The sequence below is a fragment of the Grammomys surdaster genome, unplaced genomic scaffold, assembly GCF_004785775.1.
Source record: "Grammomys surdaster isolate TR1022 unplaced genomic scaffold, NIH_TR_1.0 126113, whole genome shotgun sequence".
NCBI lineage: Eukaryota > Metazoa > Chordata > Mammalia > Rodentia > Muridae > Grammomys > Grammomys surdaster.
The window spans coordinates 4,737,732-4,757,150 of NW_021620921.1; the positions used below are offsets into that span (position 1 = coordinate 4,737,732).

The 19,419-nt window shown below is 43.9% G+C and overlaps 1 protein-coding gene across 2 annotated transcripts in view; it reads right to left on the bottom strand.

Moving 5' to 3' along the window:
- Sh3bgrl2 (SH3 domain binding glutamate rich protein like 2) overlaps positions 1 to 19,419 on the bottom strand; it is a 52,020-nt gene that overhangs the window by 14,222 nt on the left and 18,379 nt on the right. For both annotated transcript variants that reach the window (XM_028756198.1, XM_028756197.1), the window contains exon 2: positions 9,357 to 9,542. In XM_028756198.1, the coding sequence (XP_028612031.1) occupies positions 9,357 to 9,542 (186 nt within the window). The remainder of the gene's footprint in view (positions 1 to 9,356; positions 9,543 to 19,419) is intronic.

Below are 19,419 nucleotides of genomic sequence, written 5' to 3' on the forward strand. Positions count from 1 at the left end.
GAAAACAGGGAGGCAAAGCTTCCTGAGGAGGAGACATCTAGGCTCTGCTCTGGAGGGAGCCTATGGGGGGAAGGGCAGGGAAGGAACCTTCCTTTCTGATCCTCTCATAAGCAGGCTTTGATGTCTCAACACTGATGTTAATGTGACTGTACTGTCGGCACAGTTATACTTTCTTCTCCGCCTTTAGTTGCAGATGGCTCAGAAGAATTATGTGAACAGAAAGAAAACTGCCTGTCTGGACAGGAGTTCAGATGACTGCCAACATGGGTGGCCTCAGACTTTAAGGACGGAGGCTCTCTCAGCACTCACAGCACGAGTCAGCATCTTCGTGACAGTCACATCCCAGGGACTCGTCACTGCACGGTTTTGAGGCAAAACATCTCAGTGAGGTGAAAATGGGAGATTAAACATTTATAGAGAGCAGAATAAAAACTATGGTAAGAAAAGAGAAAAAGCTGCAAGGAATACCAATACAGGCTGCTGAGCGACAGGCAGTAATAGAATCAAAATCATGCCCTGCTCTTCCACGGTCCCCACTACACGTGGAAGGGGCCACATATGCACATGTGTAGCCAAGCAGCTGATGGAGAAGACCCACCTCGGTTAGATAACTTGTCTTTCACAGATGGTGCTGAAATACAGCAGGATTTTAAAATAATGTAAAGTTTGCCAGGAAAATATGTGTGAGACAGGTGAGTTTCTAACGGTGGTGATTTTAATGGATTTCCCTGTAAAAGTTTACAAGCAGGTTCTAGCAACTTGCTTTTAATGCATATGGCTTTGAGCTTTATAAAATGGAAATGCATCATGGTCTTGCAGAGATACTGTACTTGAGAACCACGGTAGCTGCAGACATAGGTGTGCTCCATTGTGGTCAGTGTAGGCTCACCTCCTTTTATAGGAAGAAGAAGGGGGTTAGGGATAATACTCCACATACCGCTGGACAGTAACCTAGCCAGACTCAACCAACCTCAGGTAACGGTCACCTCAATACCCAAGGCAGTATGTGGGAAGGAGGCCATAGAGGGCCCCAGGTCACTGAAACAAACTGGGCAATAGCTTATCATCCCTGATTGGTTAGCAATGTGCCTAATGCTTGTGCATATATTTAACATTATAAATGCCATCTGTAAAGTATAAAAAAGCCAACAATTTTTAAACATTAATGGGGGAAACACCCTCTCAGAGGCAAGGGGGAGGAGGAATGGGATGAGGAACTGTGGAGTGGGGACTGAGAGGAGGGAACAATGATTGGACTGTAAATAAATAAATAAATAATAAATAAATAAAATAACCTTTAAACTGTCTCATGGGAAAGGCCAGTTTGTCTGTATCTTAGGTAGCCTTTCCTTTGTCAATAAGTTCTGACATGAATAAAGGACTTCACTCTTGAATAACTAGCAGTATTTCACAAATAACTCCTTGTTTCCACTGTCAACAGATGCCTGACCGAACAAGGGCATCTGCAGCCAGACTCTCACGAATGTCTTGACTACTGAATGCTATCGTGTCTTATTCCTTGATGGTTAAGCCATAAACTAATTACTGTGATTTTAATCCTGAATGAGTTTCTAAGTGCTAGTTTTCTAAAGAGGGAAAAAACTGAATTCAGCAAAGCTGCATGACACAAAATCAGCACAAAAAGGTGAGATGCATTTGTATACACTAAAAGTCAGCTACACCTGTGTATACGGTCAGTTGCACTTGTACACAGCAACAGTCAGCTACACCTGTATACACAGTCAGCTGCACTTGTACACAGCAACAGTCAGCTACACCTGTATACACAGTCAGCTGCACTTGTACACAGCAACAGTCAGCTACACCTGTATACACAGTCAGCTGCACTTGTACACAAGAACAGTCAGCTGCATTTGCACACAGGAACAGTTAGTTGTATTTCTACATACTTCTAGTCAGCTGCACTTGTGTATGCCATCGGCTGCATTTGTGTATAGGAACAGCCAGCTGCATTTGCACAGAGGAACAGCCGGCTGCATTCGTACACAGGAAGAGTCAGCTGCATTTCCACATTGGCAATCATCCGTATTTCTACACACAGGAAAAATGGAGGGCTGGAAAAGAAGGCCGAGAACAGCTTCAGAAGAATACAGTGCTTCCTAACGCACCTAGCCTGGAAGATGAAGACTTGTATATTGAAAATTAAAACGTGATGAAAACAACCAGAGACACAAACAATAACGGTAAATTCTATGTTCACAGGCTGGAACACTTAATTTTGTTAAGGTATGACTACTATCCATTGGCAACTACCAATGGAGTAAAATCCTATTAAAATTCTAAGGATATTTTTTTTCTCCCTAGAAACAGAAAAAGTAAAAATAAAAAGCCCCCAAATTCCCAAGGAATGTGAAAGGAGCCCAAACAGCTAACCCAGTTAGAAAAAGATACTTTCTGAACAAATTATTTTGCAAAGCCATGGTAATCAAAACAGTACGTCATTGGTGGATAGAAAAATATATTAACTAGTGACACAGAACAGGGAGGCCCAAAAGAAACCATAAATCTATGCTGTAATGATGACACATGCCACTCAGTAGGGGAAGGATGGTCTCCTAAATAAACAGTATGGGAAAGACTGGATGTCCTTGGGCAACAAAAATAATGTTAGACCCCATCCTTCCAGTACAGACAAAAATTAGCTTAGAAGATTAAAGGCCATAAAATCTATGGCCCAAAACTTTACAATTCCTGAAAGAAAGCTCAGGGGTGACCTATGGATATGTACAGGTGACAGATGCAAAAGCCAGACAACTGGTCCATCAATTCACTTACTAAGAAGCAAAATCAGTGTCATGAAAAGGCAAAGCAAACACCAGCAGATCAGGTACTGCTGAAGGATAATCACCCAGAACACACAACGAATACCCCCAACTCAACAGCAAAACCTAGTAATGACTGAAAGGGGGGAAAGGCATTGAACAGATACTCTGCAAAAGACAATCTGCAAATAGACAGCAGACAACATCACCAGTCAGCAAATTAATTATCAGTTATACAAATCAAGTCCACAGTGAGGATCACCTCATACCCATGAGAATGATCACTGTTAAAAAAAACAAAAACCCACATACACACAAAGAATAAGGCACGATGGTAAGAATATTGAAAAGCTGGAACTTCCTGGTACTGTTGGTGTAAAAGGACGAAAATGGCTCCTTGGCTATTTCCATAGATAGATAGATAGATAGATAGATAGACAGACAGACAGACAGACAGACAAAAGGATGGAGATAAATAAATCCAAAGCTTCCATGTGATCTAGCAATCCCACCTCTAGTTATAAACCAAAGCAGACTCTTAGAAGAGTATCTGAATGCCTGTGCTCATGGTAGTACTGTTCTAAATGACAGAAATAAAAGCAATCTAAAGACTAATGATGAGTGAATAAACAAAACCAGGACGTAAACACAATGAAATGCTATGCAGCCTTAGACAATAGCACAACATGAACGAATACCAGCTTAATGAAAGAAGCCACTCAGACGAATACCACATAATCCCACGCACATGAGTTTTATAACATACTCAAATTCACAGATATAAAAGAATGGTAGTTAGGAGGGCCTAGAGGAAGAGGCAAAGAGGAGTTGCTGCCTAAGGGACTGAAAACTCCAATTCTGCAAGGTAAAACGCTCCAGGTCTATTTCAGAACAATGCAAGTCAATTCAATAATGGACTGCATACCTTAAAATGGCTGAGGCGGTAAATTTTATGTGTTTCACTACACAACAAAGTTTTAAACAAGAAATAAACACATGCAACGATCCAAACCACCAGTATACTAACAGGGAGGAAGGAGATAAATGAGAGGGGGATGTTTTCCTTCTGTGGAGAGGCATGCTCACGTTCAGCACATTCCACACACGTCAGCTCAGAGAGAGAAAAGGGCTTAAAACCTCAAACGCAAGGGCTAAGCTTTCCAGAATCCAAATCAGGCATTAAAGGGTATCAGAGGGCCTCAGTGTTGGCAGGTTCAGGAGGGCTAGGTCCCATCACCAGACTCCTGCCTCACGCTGAGATGCTGTGGCGCATCAAGAGCAGTTGGGTTAGCTAGCTAGCAATTACACCAGTTTGGAGTGATACTTGACAAGGCTGCTGGCTGCTGGAAGGAATTTATGGAGGTGTACCACCAGATGAAAAAGAAATCATTGCACCTGGACAAACCGTTTAAAAAAACAGGAAGAATTCTTGTTGCCCCGGGAGGCAAGAACATCTTCGGGTCATGCCCCAGGGTCAGCTATCAAAGCCTCAGCTAAGTAGAAGTAGGTCCCATCCCTCGGGCATAGGCAAGATTACAATGAGCCTTCAATAGCTCCCATATTTCTCCATCGTTCCCTCGATTCCAGGGAGGGAGGATTGACTGTCATGGGAGCTTGTTCAAGCACAGGAGAACTCTCAGAAGACAGGATGACCACATCCTAAACAGAGGGGAGTCAAATGTCCACACTAGTCACCAAGGAGCTTAGTAGGTGCTTACTTTAGGTCTCATCCACTTAAAACCAAGTAAGAGATTTCTAGGGAATCCTGTGCAGAATGTTTGAATCCTGTCACTTGCAACGAAACAGTGTCCACAAATCGGCCAATCAAATGAGACCCCCATTAACCAGCACTGGGAAGCAAGGTGTACAAAAGTAGGTAGAGAAATGAAATCTATTGTTAGTTGTCTTACTGACTCTCTGTGAAGGTCAATCATTATTTGACCTAGAAAGGAACAGACATCATCTTTAACTCTCCTATTAGAGCAGATGGAGGATAGGACACCAGGCAGCAGCTGCTGCCTCCCCCACCAGGGATGTTTGCTGCTGAGGCAGAAGAGCATCCACTGATCCCGTACAGTTTAATCAATATGGAAGCCAACTCCTACATAGCCTGCCTGAACAAGTCCCCCACACTCTGTGGAGCAAAGGAACAGAAAGGCTAAGAGGTTAGAAAGAGATAAAAAGAAGAATAAAATTAATCTTATTTTACAACATTACTTTCATTCACCCTATTCAAACCTCTGTTCTAAACTCTTTGCAGATCACTCTACCAAGACAGAAACAATTATATCTCTAGCACCTTTCTCTCCAAAGGTCAACAACACAGGGAGATTAAAACTAGAAAGAGAGCCAAGGTGGGGCATGCCTTTAATCCTAGCACTCAAGAGGCAGAAGCAGAAGGATCTCTGTGAGTTCAAGGCTAACCTGGTCTACAGAGCAAGTTACAGAATAGCCAGGGCTACACAGAGAAACCCTGTCTTGAAAAACCAAACCAAAACCACAAACAGAAACAGAAGCTCATTTTTGACACTGTTTGGAGCATCAATAGCCTAAATATCAACACCGGCAGGCAGCGAATGGGGAGGTGGTGGCAGATATTACAGAGTTGACAGCAATGCCTCAGTGTGCAACGACAGCAACATCAGAAGTGAATTATGGCGTGTAGGCCACCGTCAATGGATACCCTGGCTACCGTGGAGGGCCTGGGCTGCCGAGATGGGAAGACTATACAAACAGCAGTCCAGTTCCCAAGGTGCCTCACTCTCCTCTAAGGAGTTTGGCGGTATAATGAACAGACATGTCTGCTGGAAGTAAAGGCTTTACAAATGTGGACACTGAAGAGCGTGGGTGGAAAGAGATGTGACAAAATGCATGAGAAAGGCCTTCTCACTCCCTCATCCTGCCAGTGTTAAAGCATTGTAGGCAGGATGATGCTCCCAAAATAAGAGACTGAGAGCTCATTCTGTGATAAGTTAGAAGGTCACTTGAGAAAAGACCTACAGATGCTGCACAGAACCCACAGGAAGTAGGCTAACAGGCTGCTAACATGCGGATTTCTATACATGAACAGAAAGGTTTGTACATGACCTAAGCATTGGGGAAAAAAGCCAGCCAAACAATCTGGGGGTCTGGGGACCTTAGTTACTGACCCAAGGGGGTATAATGCCTTCAGCTCAATCCCAGCACCAATACAGGAGAAAGGAAGAGATGGAGAAAAGAAGAGAAAAAGTGGGGAAAAGGAGAGGAGAAGAGGAAAGGGGGAAGAAAAATAGGAAAGAGGAAGGGGAGAGTAGTGGGGGGTAGGGGAGTGGAGAAAAGATCCATGTGGATGAGGACAAGGGTTGCTACAGGAGAAAAATTCAGAGAAATTACACTGAGTGTCTTCACCGAGTTACGACCTTGCATCATACCATAAAACAAAACACTTAAAAGGGAAAGAAACAGAACAAGAGACAGAGTCTGTGTCTGTGACATAATATACCCTACAAAGATTAAGACACAAATTCAAGAGACCTTGCCAGAAAACACAATGTCAAAGAGGCAGGCGATAGAAAGAAAAGATAAACACAGATCAAAATCAGTCTTAAAGGCCAATATCTAAATCAATGGGCACTAAAGAGAATGGGGCAAGGAGGATGTTCTCAAGGAAGCACTGGAAGGGCATGTACAAAGTGTGCTTACAACTTCCTGAGCACTCACCAAGGAGCTTTAGAAAATACTTCATTCTGGAATGCACATGTATGCCACAAACCTTCCAATTCTGCAGAGCAGAACCTGACAAACACCCATAAGACCACAGAACCGGCATTTGACATCTGAGTTGTCTCTGGACCAGATGAGAATGAAGCAGTCATTCTCCACCAAGAATTCTATGCCTAGAAAGGACTTCACAAACAAAACAAAGGCTGTTTCACACCAGCAGCGTTCCAGGGAGAAACAGCTACTGGCTTTGTGTTATGCTTTCTGACGTATTATTTTATTAGGCTGGTCCAAAACTCACTGTGGTTTTTCCATTGCTGTAATTTCTCATTTGATATTGGAGTAATATTTTTAAATAAATGTGGTTATGTTATAGATAACTTTAACACCCATTTCTCTCTTCCTTTCATTTCCTAATGATTTATTACCATATGTCTGTTTTACAAGTATTATATAAAATGGAAATGATGTCAGACAAAAAAGCAAATTCAGGGATTTCTTATTTGAGCTCAAAATGGATGGCTGAGGAGTAGAGACAACTTTGAACACAAAAACATGTTTGTCTGGGAAGTGCTCATGAGCATAGAGTTAGGCAATGTTTCAACAAACTTTTGCAAAAGAGACCAGAACCTTGAACATGAGGAGCATATGGTGGCCACGGAGTTGACAATGACCAGTTGAGAGTGATTGCTAAAGCCCATCCTCTTATCATCACAGAGAGAAGGTCAGTGTGGGCCAAATGGTGGCCATTTTGCCCTGAAGCTAATTGGAAATGTGAAAAAGCTTGCTAAGTGGGAGCCTCGTGAACTGATGAGAGACAGGTGTGTGTGGGGGGGAGGGGGAGGCTGTCAATTCTTTTTAGGTTTGCAAATGTATAGTTTCTCCAAATATAAGGATGCAATATGAATTATATGAGTCAGCTCTATTATGAGCCAACTTGTCAGAAAGCAGTTTCCGACAGGAACCATTTTGTTTTTGTTTTTGTTTTTGTTTTTGTTTTTGGACCACTGCCCTCTCTTAATTCTATGAAGTAACAAGAAACCATTTCTTCGCTGGACTGTGATATGTGACTGACAGCCAGCTTAGCATTTGGACTGAGAAGCCCCCAGGTCACTGGTGGTCTCTGCCCAGCTGATCACCCCAATGGAACATGGTGGGACCCTTCCACCTGAAAGATAGCTCCTCAATGGATGAGATGCACAGCAAGCTGCGAGGCTTCCCTGCGCTGTCCACAGAAAGGATCCCGTTCCACACAGCAATGCCCTGCCTCCTGTCACACACCCAATGCTTCAGAAGGTGATCTAACCAGTTTCGCCTCATCCACCCTATTAACTTGACTCTCTTTGCTTCAAGGCTCTTGATGACTTTTTTTTTTTTTTTTTTTTTTTACAGGGAAGACACTTCTAGGGGCAGCAGGATGAGGAAAGTTTTCTAAGAATTCATTAAATCTTGAGGCACAGAGTTTTTACACTACAGGAAGAAGTAAGCATTTATAATAGGCAAAAACAAGTCAATTGTGGTGGTTTTAATTTGGATACTTGAGCCTAGTCACAATGACTTAAAATTTATACCCTAACCTGCAATTCCTTTGGGGCAAACTCAATCCCGATAGCTTTATTTTGAATGGCAGTTTATATGCATTACTACTAGTCCCTCACTCTGGTCATTGAGACAAGCAGAGCATCAGCACTGGCCATCATGAATAGCATGCACCCTTCGTTTCTATACCCCCCTCTAATAGAGTAAGAACATGTGATGTTCTAACAACTCCTAGCCTTCATCTTCATGTGATGACTTATGTAAGAAAAGCTTTGGGAACAGCCACAACCCTTGATCAAAGAGCCGCAAACAACAGCTGTGTGGCTCTGAGGTAGTGCACCTGCAGACAAGGGTGTGAACTTGGAAAACTCAGACTGGCAGTGTGCACACCTGCAATCCCACCATCCTGGAGGTGGACAAGTTGAGGAGTTCAGAATGTAGTGAGTTTAAAGATCACAGAATTGAGCTTTAGGTGACAGGAAACTTTCCACAGATGCCACGGACAACACGAGGCAGACAAGTGTCATGGCTGCAGGACTCTGTGTATCACAGGAGCGCGGCAGCTCTGCCCAGGTGGTTCTCAGCCTTAGTGTCTGACTTCTCACTCTCTTCTCTGCTCTACAGCCAAACATACTATTACCCTTTCTCCGCCCTAATGACAACCCGGCCACCTACGGCATCTGTGACTCTCTGCACTGTTGCTTTTTAAAAGGATTGCAGTCCCCAAATAAACACTTGTGTGCAGCATTTAAAGCTGTGGTAAAAGTCAAATCCCAACCGACTCAGCAGGAAGATTTTATTTCTTAACCTAAGAAATAAGCTAGGTGGATAACTAGACAAACCGACTTCACTTTCTCATATGCCACCCAGCAGGAAGGCACCAAAACAGATTTCAGATATTCACAGCAATCCCTCTGCTGATAATCTTTTTTGAATATGAATTCTGTTTTCTAATCAGCTATCAGTGGGGAATAATGATTCAAGAATAATTACTTCTTCAGTCTGGCCCCCAAATGTTTTAATGAAGAGACATGCTTGAAAAGTCAGAACACAATAAACACATGCTCTCCACTTCCCTTCCAAAGCAGAGAGGGAAGACTGACAGACACCCTTGAACTCCATTACACACCACACAATTCTCTAACAGCCCCCGTCTGTGCTGCTGAATTTGCAAATGCTCTGAGCTCCAACTCTCTGCTAGCCCTGTGACCCTGAACAGGTGCTGCCCAAAGCTGCTGCCTTTACTGTAAAGGATCCAAATGTGCCCTGGGTTACATACCCAGAGCATTATGGGTAACAAAGGGAAAGAGTATGGGGAGCGGTGCAGTCACTTACTCCACAGTATCGATCCCCATTAAATATCTGAGGTGGCAGAGGGTTGCCCTGCGCAGGCTTCTTCTCAGGGGGAATGTTTTTGTACATCCACTCCCTCTGTTCTTCTGACATGGTAATGTCCACCTCCTCGAACTCTATCTTGTTGGCTTCCAGAAATCTAACCACATCCTGCTGCTTCTTCTTGATCTAGAGAGAAAATAAACACAGAGAGATGCTTACGTGATGCGTGCATTTGCAGATGAGCCTATTCTAAATTCCCCGTGGTGAGACAGAATATGCACACTGCCCTCAATGTCAGTCTAGGTCAGGACTGAGCCAGCTCTAATGCCATGACTCCCACACCCAGACATCCCAGAAGGCTGAGGCTCAACCCTGACACCTGCAAAGACAGAGGATGAGGGGACAGGTGAGATAGGATGGGCCACTCCCCATCTCCCACCGTGCAAGAAGCTGACATTTACAATCAGGTAAGCTCCCACAGCCTAGGACCATTTGGAGGGTCACTGTAAGCCACGCATATCCCATCTGGGATGGACACTTCAGTGACCAATGAGAGCAGCAATCCTGCTATTCCTCTTGGATATTCCACAGCTAGATTCATGACCAGGAAATAATTCTTTCATCAGTTCACAAGAGGAAACACCACTCCTTACTTCTGGGTGAGACTAAGCCACAAACATCTTTCTGCCAACTCTGTCTTAACCCTTTTTATTCCTCCGACCCGCCATGGTTCCTTCTCCAGTCACTAGGGGTCAGGTGTGTTCCTCAGCGGCTTCAGCTGCATCAGCAGGTCCTCAAATGGTGGGAAGCCAATATTCAATGTTTTAAACATGTCTTAAACATATTACACATAAAACATGGCTGCCTTTTCAAAGTGACTGAAGAAGAAGCATTTAAAATAAAAATGTAAGGAATGAACAAACAGCCCAAAGCTTGAAGAACAAATTCTCACACAGATTTCCTCTACCTCTCTCCCCAGATCCTCTTAGAAATCACCAGTAGTGTGTGACTCTGAAGCTGGAAATCTGTAATATGCTACAAGCAAATGGCTCTCTGATCACTGGGTCAACACTGACTAACAGGACGGGGCAGTTATCCAGATACATACAAAATGCTACCAAACAACACATCGATAACCTCATATGCATGAATCTGAGATTATTGTGTGATGGTATAAATCCAAATAGATAATGAAGCCATCTTTCATTTCTGAAAAAGATGACTGTTTTCCCTCACATGGGATACTTAGTTTCAGAAATGTTATTATATTGTTTTAACCTGAGGGCAAAAAAAATTTACTCACTCAGCTTGAAAACTAAGAAAGTGATTTTATTGCTTCTGTTTTACAGTTAAGAAAACCAAGGTCAAGAGTGGTTCCCCAGTGTTTGATCAAGGTCTGACAGCTGGCGTGCTTTAAAACACTCAGTGGCATTCTCCTGCCTTATATCCTCCTTTTGTAATCCTCACTCTGCCCTGAGGGACCAAGCACACTTCGGGGCAGGTCTTTCATGATCCACTTCCTGAATATAAAAAGTCCTAAACTTTGAGCTCATAAAGCAATGGCCAACAGGCCTACTAACCCAGGCAACACATGCCAAAATCCAGAGCAGTGTAAACAGAGCTCGGCTTCTTAAAACTGCTCTAACCCTCATATGGGGTCAGGGGCAGGAGTGGCAAAAACTAGTAATAGGTTTTAGACTCACAACAGGTCAAATATTAATTCTAAACTCAACATGTAATGAGCCTGAGGCAGCAGCATTCATCCATGAGGTATGGCATGACGTCACTGCATCCTAGGTTCTGAACAGTGTTCTCATCACAACACTCATGGACGATCGATGCTGCCTGAGGCACCTTGGCTGGAGACTACTAGTGTGTTACGAGTGACAGCATTTCATACTTCGTACATGTAATACACTTAGGCACGTTATCTTGTTGGTTACTTGCTGTATTTGTAACTTGTGCTACTAGAACAGCACCATGTGATGAATGATGAAATCTTGTCTCAGTCTGTAGTGGTGGCTGTAATGAAACAGGGAAGTCTGTTTCTCCTCATTCTGGAAGCTGAGAAGCCCAGGATCAAAGTGTTAGTAGGACAGGTATCTGGCCATTTCCTGGGCCACGGATGGAAGGAACCCTTCTCTATGAACCCCACTTGGTAGCAGAGACAAGGCAGCTCCCTGGAGCCTCATCCTTAAGGACACTAATCTCATTCTTCACCTCCCAACAGCTTCTTCCTGATTCCATCACATTAGACACCAGATTTAAACACATACATCTGAGGGTACACAAACAGTCCTCAACAGCACCTTTATAAATGCCCCCAGTGTATCTGCCAATACTACTCCAGGTAAAAGCCCTACAAGTGAGACTCAGGATCCCCCTGCCTTTGCACCTTCAGCACATCTAACTGGCATGTGCTACCATAACAGGCACTATGTGGAACATTAAACTGTCAAATTACACAGATATTTGAGCCCTGCTAATCTGCTTTCACCAAGGCCACAGCAGTCCACAGGACCATAAGCAGTGTCTCAAGAGTGTCCAGCTTTCAGTCTCCTCCCCCCTTATGGCCAAGACCTCAAAGCTGTGTAAAAATGACCCAGAATACTAAAATCCAAAGACATTAACACTGACAAAATGCTCAGAAATAAAGGGATAGGTCCCAGACAACAGCGATGACTAATGAAGTACTGTACAGAGTAAAGGTAAGAGAGATGGCTTTAGTTACAGTTACTATTACGGTGATGAACACAAAAGTAACTAACTTGGGGAGAAAAGGGTGTATTTCACTTACAGTTCTATAAAACAGTCTCATCCAACACACAGGACAGGAACCTGAAGGCAAGGGCTGATGCAGGGGCCATGGAAGAATGCTGTTTACTGGCTTGTTCATCATGCTTTCCTATAGAACTCAGGACCACCAACCCAGGGGTGGCCCCACCCACAATGAACTGGGCCCTTCCCCATCAATCACTAACTAAAAAAAAAAAAAAAACAAAAAACAAACAAACAAAAAAAACCCCTGCTCTACAGACTTGCCTATGGCCTAATCTTGTGGAGGCATTTTCTCAACTGAGGCTCCATCTTCTCAGATGACTAGCTTGTGTCCAGTTGAAATAAAACTACCCAGCAGAGAGCTGATCTGTATTTTTAAAAGGGGCATAGCCAGGTCTGTGCTTCAAGGAGAGTTTTAGTACTGTCCAGCTTAAGAATGAAGCAGAAGCGGAAGCAGAAGAAGCCCTGTTGTGAACTGTTAACACTATCCTGGAAAGATCTCCAAGATTAATCAATAGGTTTAAAAACCTGTAGACATGGCTCTTTTACTTTTTTTTAGAAAAGCAATAAAGAAAACTGGGAACATATTTGTTCTACTGAAAAGAAAAACTTTTGAAGGTCATGTAAAAAAACTAACAGGAGGTGCTGGGAGACTGAAGATAAAGTGAGGGACAAAGTGGAACATGGGGAGGAGCTGTGAGACAACGGGAGCCAGGACTTTACTCTAAAATCTTCTGGACATTACCAGTGTGTGACTGTTCAAAACTGTTAAGGAAAAGAAACTAATTTTAAGAGACAGTCCCAAGGACAGAGGAGAATCTCACAGAGAACTGCCTGGGGAGGGGAACGAGAAGGAGGCAGTAAAGTTTCCCCAACTACTAGGAAGCCATCTCAAAGCATTTTGTCTTTGACCTCCTGGTTACTTACAGTGACATGAAAGAAGAAACAGGGGTGGGAGGAGGGTGGTTTGAGATTGCAGAAGATTAGCCAACACTGCTCAGTCAATCAGCCAAATATTCAGGGTTAGGAAAATCTAACCAAAGGACCAAGTATCCCAGAGGATGTTGTGACTCTGGATGCAGGAAGGAAGATGAGTAACACCATGCTGGCTGTTTATAAGCTGCAGAGGTGCTGTGGAGCTGTGGCGCCCTGGCTTGCATGGGGCGAGGGGGGGGGGGTATGATCACCACAGAGAACACCCATCCTGATGGGTGGCCTCCAGGTGACAGCAGGGAGTGCAGGTCAGGGCACTAGAATCCAAATAGAACCAGTATTCACAACCACCTCCTCCGCACAAATCATTTTGTTCTCTCCAAGCTTCACATTTTATAAGTAGTAATTTTTTTTTCATTGCTGGGCAAATAGAAGAGGGGTAAATTGTAGGACCACGGTGGGTGACGCATCTGTGTCAATTCATCCAAGCTAGAAGGTACATGCAGCTCACACTTGTTTCCACTCAAATACTCTTAGAAGCCATTGCAAACAACCCCACCTTTTTGATAACAGAGGTCTGCTTCCAGACAGCCCTTGCTCAACTACAGAAGACAGTTTTCCCCAGAGTCTTCGGAGCAGGAAGTGATCCCCAACACAGTTCTGGCTGGTGAGATGTAAGGCAGCGAGCCCCATGCATTAGAGACAAATCCCAGCTAGGTGTGGCTGTGTCTGCCAGCTCAGCACGCAGGGGGCTGAGAAAGGAGGACTGAACATTCAAGACTAGCCTGGGTTACACAGTGGGATGCCCTCCCCACTGTCTTCTTCCTTGCCTAATAGCAAACACGGTTACCTGGAGATACAGAAAACACTTCACAAATGTGAACACAAACACCATCTGCTAGGGACTATGAAAGGAAAGCAGGAGGCTAGGTCCCTGGTGACATCTTACAGCTGCCACCCCAACCTTTGCCTTACTCTGAACTTTCCCTATTAGGCAAACAAAACCATAATAAGATAAGCCACTCAGCATTTGAGTGACAGAGGCAAAGAGACTGTGAGTTTGAGGCTAGTCTGGTCTACACAGAGAATTCTATGCTGGCCAGTATTACATAATGAGACTGTCTCAAAGACCATATCACAAACAATTAAAATTTCTGGTTCACATCCCCAGTGAGCCCTTCTTATCCACTGAAGTTTTAAACCAGCCATTCTAGAACTTTTTATTCCCTTTGAAGCTCTCTGTTTTTTCCCATTGCCAGCACTTGTTTTATGTCTGCCCATTTTCCCCTTCACATGGAATATAAACTCACCAAGGACAGGCAGTTTTGCCTGTTCTGTCCACAGCATGGTACACGGTACATTGCATACAGCAGGGATACAATGCATATTTGTTAATGAACATGCAAAGTTTCCATGGGTAGCTAGAAGCAACTATTTTCATGGCAGCATAGGTCCTTGGGCTCAGCCCTCCCTCACCTCGTATGGGCACTTCATAACTTACATGTGCTAACCTTTTATCTGTTGTTCCCTTACTGCTGGTCTGACCTCTTCCACAGTGCGGATTCTACAAACTCAGGGCCTGTTGACACAGTCTGTCCTCCATGAGAACTACTGACTGCAAGTTTGCTATCCCCACTGAAGCTCTGTACAGCAGAGCAGCTCTTTAAACCAAAGCAGCAATCGAATTTAACTGAAAGCCAACCCAATATAATATTTCTGACTAACACTCTGTTTTCTCAGTTTTAAGACTATGTGAATTTAAAGGCAGTGGCTCTAGGGTCTTCTACCTAACTACAAACAGCTGCAATGATTCAGGGGTATCTGGACACTGTAAGTGAGAGAACACAGTGCTTCTACTGACAGTTACTGAAAAAGTCAGTCCTAACTATATAACACTCCTGTTTAAACATTTCCTGTTTAAGTTCTATTATTAATTATTTTTTGGAACACAAGAACATAACTTGGTGCTTTGTTTTCACTCATTTGTGGCTGGATTTGCAGACTGATGCTAAGGGAATATGAAGGAAGTGTGCTGCTTTGTAGTACTGACTCCTCACTGCCACCCTGGGACTCTATACCAAATGCTTCTACAGCAAATTCCTGAGACATGACTGACAGCAAGCAACCTTCCTGACCACTATATGGCAAACCTTTCCCTTTCAGTTGTGCACCCCAGGATCTGCAGAGAGCTCCCTGTGCCTGCACCCCAGCGTTAATGACACAGCCCTAGGCACCTCAGCCGTGAGCTGTCTGGACTTGCACTACAGGTTTTGCTGACAAGGCATGGTCACTCAGTGATCCGTGTAAACAGAAGGAAAGACGCTTATGGTTTTCACAGGCCCCAGCAACCTCTGCAGAGTGGATCAGAAGACAGGCTGAACAAATCACGCTGCACTGGACTCCGGCTTAGGTTCCAGTTGGGCAGCAGCCTCCAATAAACTCCATTCTCCAGTAGGATTAGTCCTTTCCCAGGAGGGCGGCGGCTAATTTATATGATTAAGCAGCCCTGTCAGAGTCCATCCATAGGTTTCTAGACGTGTCATCTTTTGTTTAAGTTCCAAGTGTGCATAGCTTATGTGGCTCCGTGGGACTTCTGGTCTCACTTGTAAATGACGAGGCATTATCAACTTAAGTGAGATGTGTTTTTTTTGTTTTGTTTTGTTTTTTTAATTGGGATTTAATATGTACAATTGTGGGCAAGCGAGTTTAATTACAGACAAATTGAGCACACACAGAGGACAGGGAAGACACCTGGGGTGGCAGGGCAGGAACAGACTGGCCTGGTTGTAATGAGAGTCCTGCAGGGTGGGAGTCTTATGAAAATGACTTAGCACCTCTCCCAGCCTCAGTTGCCTAAAGTGCAGATGAGCCCAGGACCTTGTCTATGGGTTCACTGGGGGCTGGAGACAGTGATACAGTTAAGATTATGCCGGACTGTTTTTTTTTTTTTAATTCAAGCGTGCTTGCTTTTCTTTCTTTGTCCAAGATGTGACTTTATGTAAAACCATCAAGTGACTTCTAGTGTTAATCCCAAAGATGGGAGAAGGCCACTGACTGACTCAAATCACCATGGACAAATTAATTAAAGCAAGAGATTAATTAAAGAAAGCTTTTTATTCATGTCACAGGCTGCCTCACTGTAAGGTGGGATTTCAGAGGTCAGCACTGGATGTGGGAAAGGCAGGCCTTTATAGCTTGGGGAGGGAGGAGGGTAGAGGATTTCCAAATTCGGGATTTGGCAGGCCAAATGGGCAGGGTCATAGGAGCAGACCTCCTGAAACAAAGACATAGTCACAGGATGGGCAGAACAAGGTGGTCATAGGTGGTTGGTCATACAACTGTTTGAAACACAGGTAGGGTTGCAAGATGGTTATAAACAACTTCCTGAAACAAGGACATGACTGTCATTCCTGGAACAGTCATAGGCAGCACTGAAAGAACCATTTGTAGTTAAGGTTACAGGCGGGACATAGCCCTATCTTTGAGAAACAGAGGTTTAATAAAAAACAGGAATGAACCCAGCTTGTCTTTACTGTAAGATTGCTTTTAAGGTGGAGGCAGGCTGATTCTTCACTAGGTGGTTTAAAAGACTGTAGGTATTTGATGCAGTCTTTATTTCAGCTACTTCTACAGTTCAAACACATGGCTTCCTTCCCCTAACCTGGAGTGGATGCTTGACTGATTAAGACCTTTCTATGTATCTCAATTTGGAGTAGGCCATATCTCAAGTAGGGCAGTAGGCCATGTCTGGAGGTACACCCATTGGCGTGTGTTTACAATGGTACAGAGACATGAGAAGAAAAAAGGCACATAACAGAAACTGAAAGGGTTTTGTGGCAAAAGGCTATCTTGCGGATTAGAGACCCAGGGAATGCCACAAAAATCACATCACGCAATAGACCTCAATACGTAGGGATTTACTGGAAAATGGGGACAAAAGTCTGCCTCTGAGCAGGGAAAACAAAGAGAGAGACCAGGATGTGATGACGTGGACTTTCTGGGGTGTGTGGGGGGTGGGGGGGTAAGCACACAAATAGGGAGAATAGCTATGTGATGATAGACTGGAGGTGGGTGGGGCATGGGAGAGCACCTGCTTTCAGAATGGGGCAAGTTCTTGGTTCTTAGACTAGCAGAAACTAAAACAGAATTTGAAAGATTCTCAGCTCTGTGCCACAGTGGACAGGCTGTCAAACGAAACCTGAGACATATCTCAGTCTACGGAGAGAGCCAGAATCAAAAATGATTTGTTTTTGAATCAAAACACCACTGTGTAATCACCAGAAGCCAACCTACTACTCCACAGCTGTATTTCACAAATAAATAAATAAATAAATAAATAAATAAAAGAATTTCATTTCAACTATTTCATTATCAAAAGTGCTTTTAAGTTAATTTGAAAAAATAATGAAAAAAAATTTGTTATACACTGCGGTAATTTAAAAACTGAAAAACAAAGTCAATAAACCCTCCCTTCCTCTGTCTCTGCATACAAATGAGAAGCCACAGTTCACCTTAAATCTGTGTTGGTCACATGACCTTCTTTGGCCAATAGAACACTGGCAAGCCTGGTATTTGCAGTCCCGAAAAGCACTTGCAGCTATGTGAAGATACAAAGCCTAAAGCACTATGTATCATTCCAAGGAATTGCTTTCGACGCAGTAGCAAGGAGGAAGCAAATACTCAAGACTTAAGAAACTCTGTCCAGGAAATACACAAGGCATCTTTGACCAGAGGGCGGCAGGGAGGAATGGGGGATGCGGACGATCAGAATACAAAGTAGGCATGTTTGATACGACTGAATAGATAGAAGTGGGGAAACGTGACTACAGAGACCAGCACCCGTCAGAGCTGAGTAACAGACTGAAGTTGTGGAATAACGACACCAACACACGAACACGACAGCACTGGCTCTCTGTCACTTCTCCTTAGAGAGTCCAGAATCACAGCCCAGGGAATAGTTCAATCACAGTAGACACAAAAGACAAGAGTCAAATACTGGGGAAAGTGTGTCAAAAGGGAGACCATCCAAACTCATGACAAGGATCAGAGTCAGTGCAGCCACCATGGAAGAGAGCGTCAACAAGAAAAATCAAATTACCATGGCTGGCTCCCCTTTGGGGAATGTATCCAGAGGAAATGAAATCATGTTCCAGAGACATGCACGCATAGGCATGCCCATGTTTGCTGTTGCACTGCTCACAACAGCCAAGAAATGGAAACAGCGACGGTGTGTTGGACCATGGGCCTGCACCTTTAAGAAGCTAGTTACTCTTAGAGACCAGATCTGACAGCCTGGAGGAATAAGGCCACACTCCTTGCAGCTCGCTCCCTCCCCAACCCCTCTCTGGAATAGTTAAAAGACACTGCTGTGGCCTTGCACCTTGCAGACCCTCATCTTTGAAACTGTAAGGTAAGTGAACGGCTCTGCACAATGCCTGGCCTTTGTTGCAAAGGCTATGTGAGACTAAATCATGTAGTGAGAAACTTCCTGCCAGAACCCTGCCAAAACTTATGAATATAAAAATATTCCCCTCTGCTCATAGGATTTCTTGAGGTGTTCTCTTTCCCTTTTAGTCATCCCTCCCCCACTACCTATGGTGCCTACCTTACTTACGATTTCACTTTACACTATCTCTCTTAAGGAAGGCCTTCAGGAAAGCCTCTTTCCTTTTCAGGCCCCATCAGATTTCATGCCTCTAACATTCCTCTCTCCCTCTTAATTCTGCTTTCACCTCAAGTCTGGAGCACAGCCCTTGTGGCTGGGAGGTGGGAGGGGAGTTCCTCTGGAATAAAGCTTGCTGTGGACTGTACCTTCATGTCAGCTCCATTCCCAAACACACCACTCTGATTTCTAACAAAGGAAACATCAGTGGGTGAATGAATGATGGAAATGAGGTCTATAGACACTATAGAATACAGCTGTGCCACAGGAAGGGACGCAATCCTGTCATTTCAACAACAAGCCTCAGTGGAGGTCACTATGTTAAGTGAAATAAGCACTAGGCACAGAAAAACAAGTACCACGTGGTCTCACTCGATAAAGAGCTGACTGCACTCAAGCTGGGAAAGGCTGGGAAACACGTAACCTAGGAGGTGATAAAGATGGAGATGTAAGTTCTGGCTTCTATTGCATGGTGGTGAGTAGGGTCAGCGACAGTGTTCACCAGAACCCAGTATGCACAGTCCTGGAACATCACATAGGTGGCTCAAATAATAATAAATAAATCCCTTCAATTTCATCATCTTGGTGATGTCACTGTTCATAGCTCCTTTCTCACTCTTACTCTCTCCCTAGCTGCATGTTGGGGATCAAACTCAGGGCTTTGAGTATGGCTGGACAAGTGCTGTACCA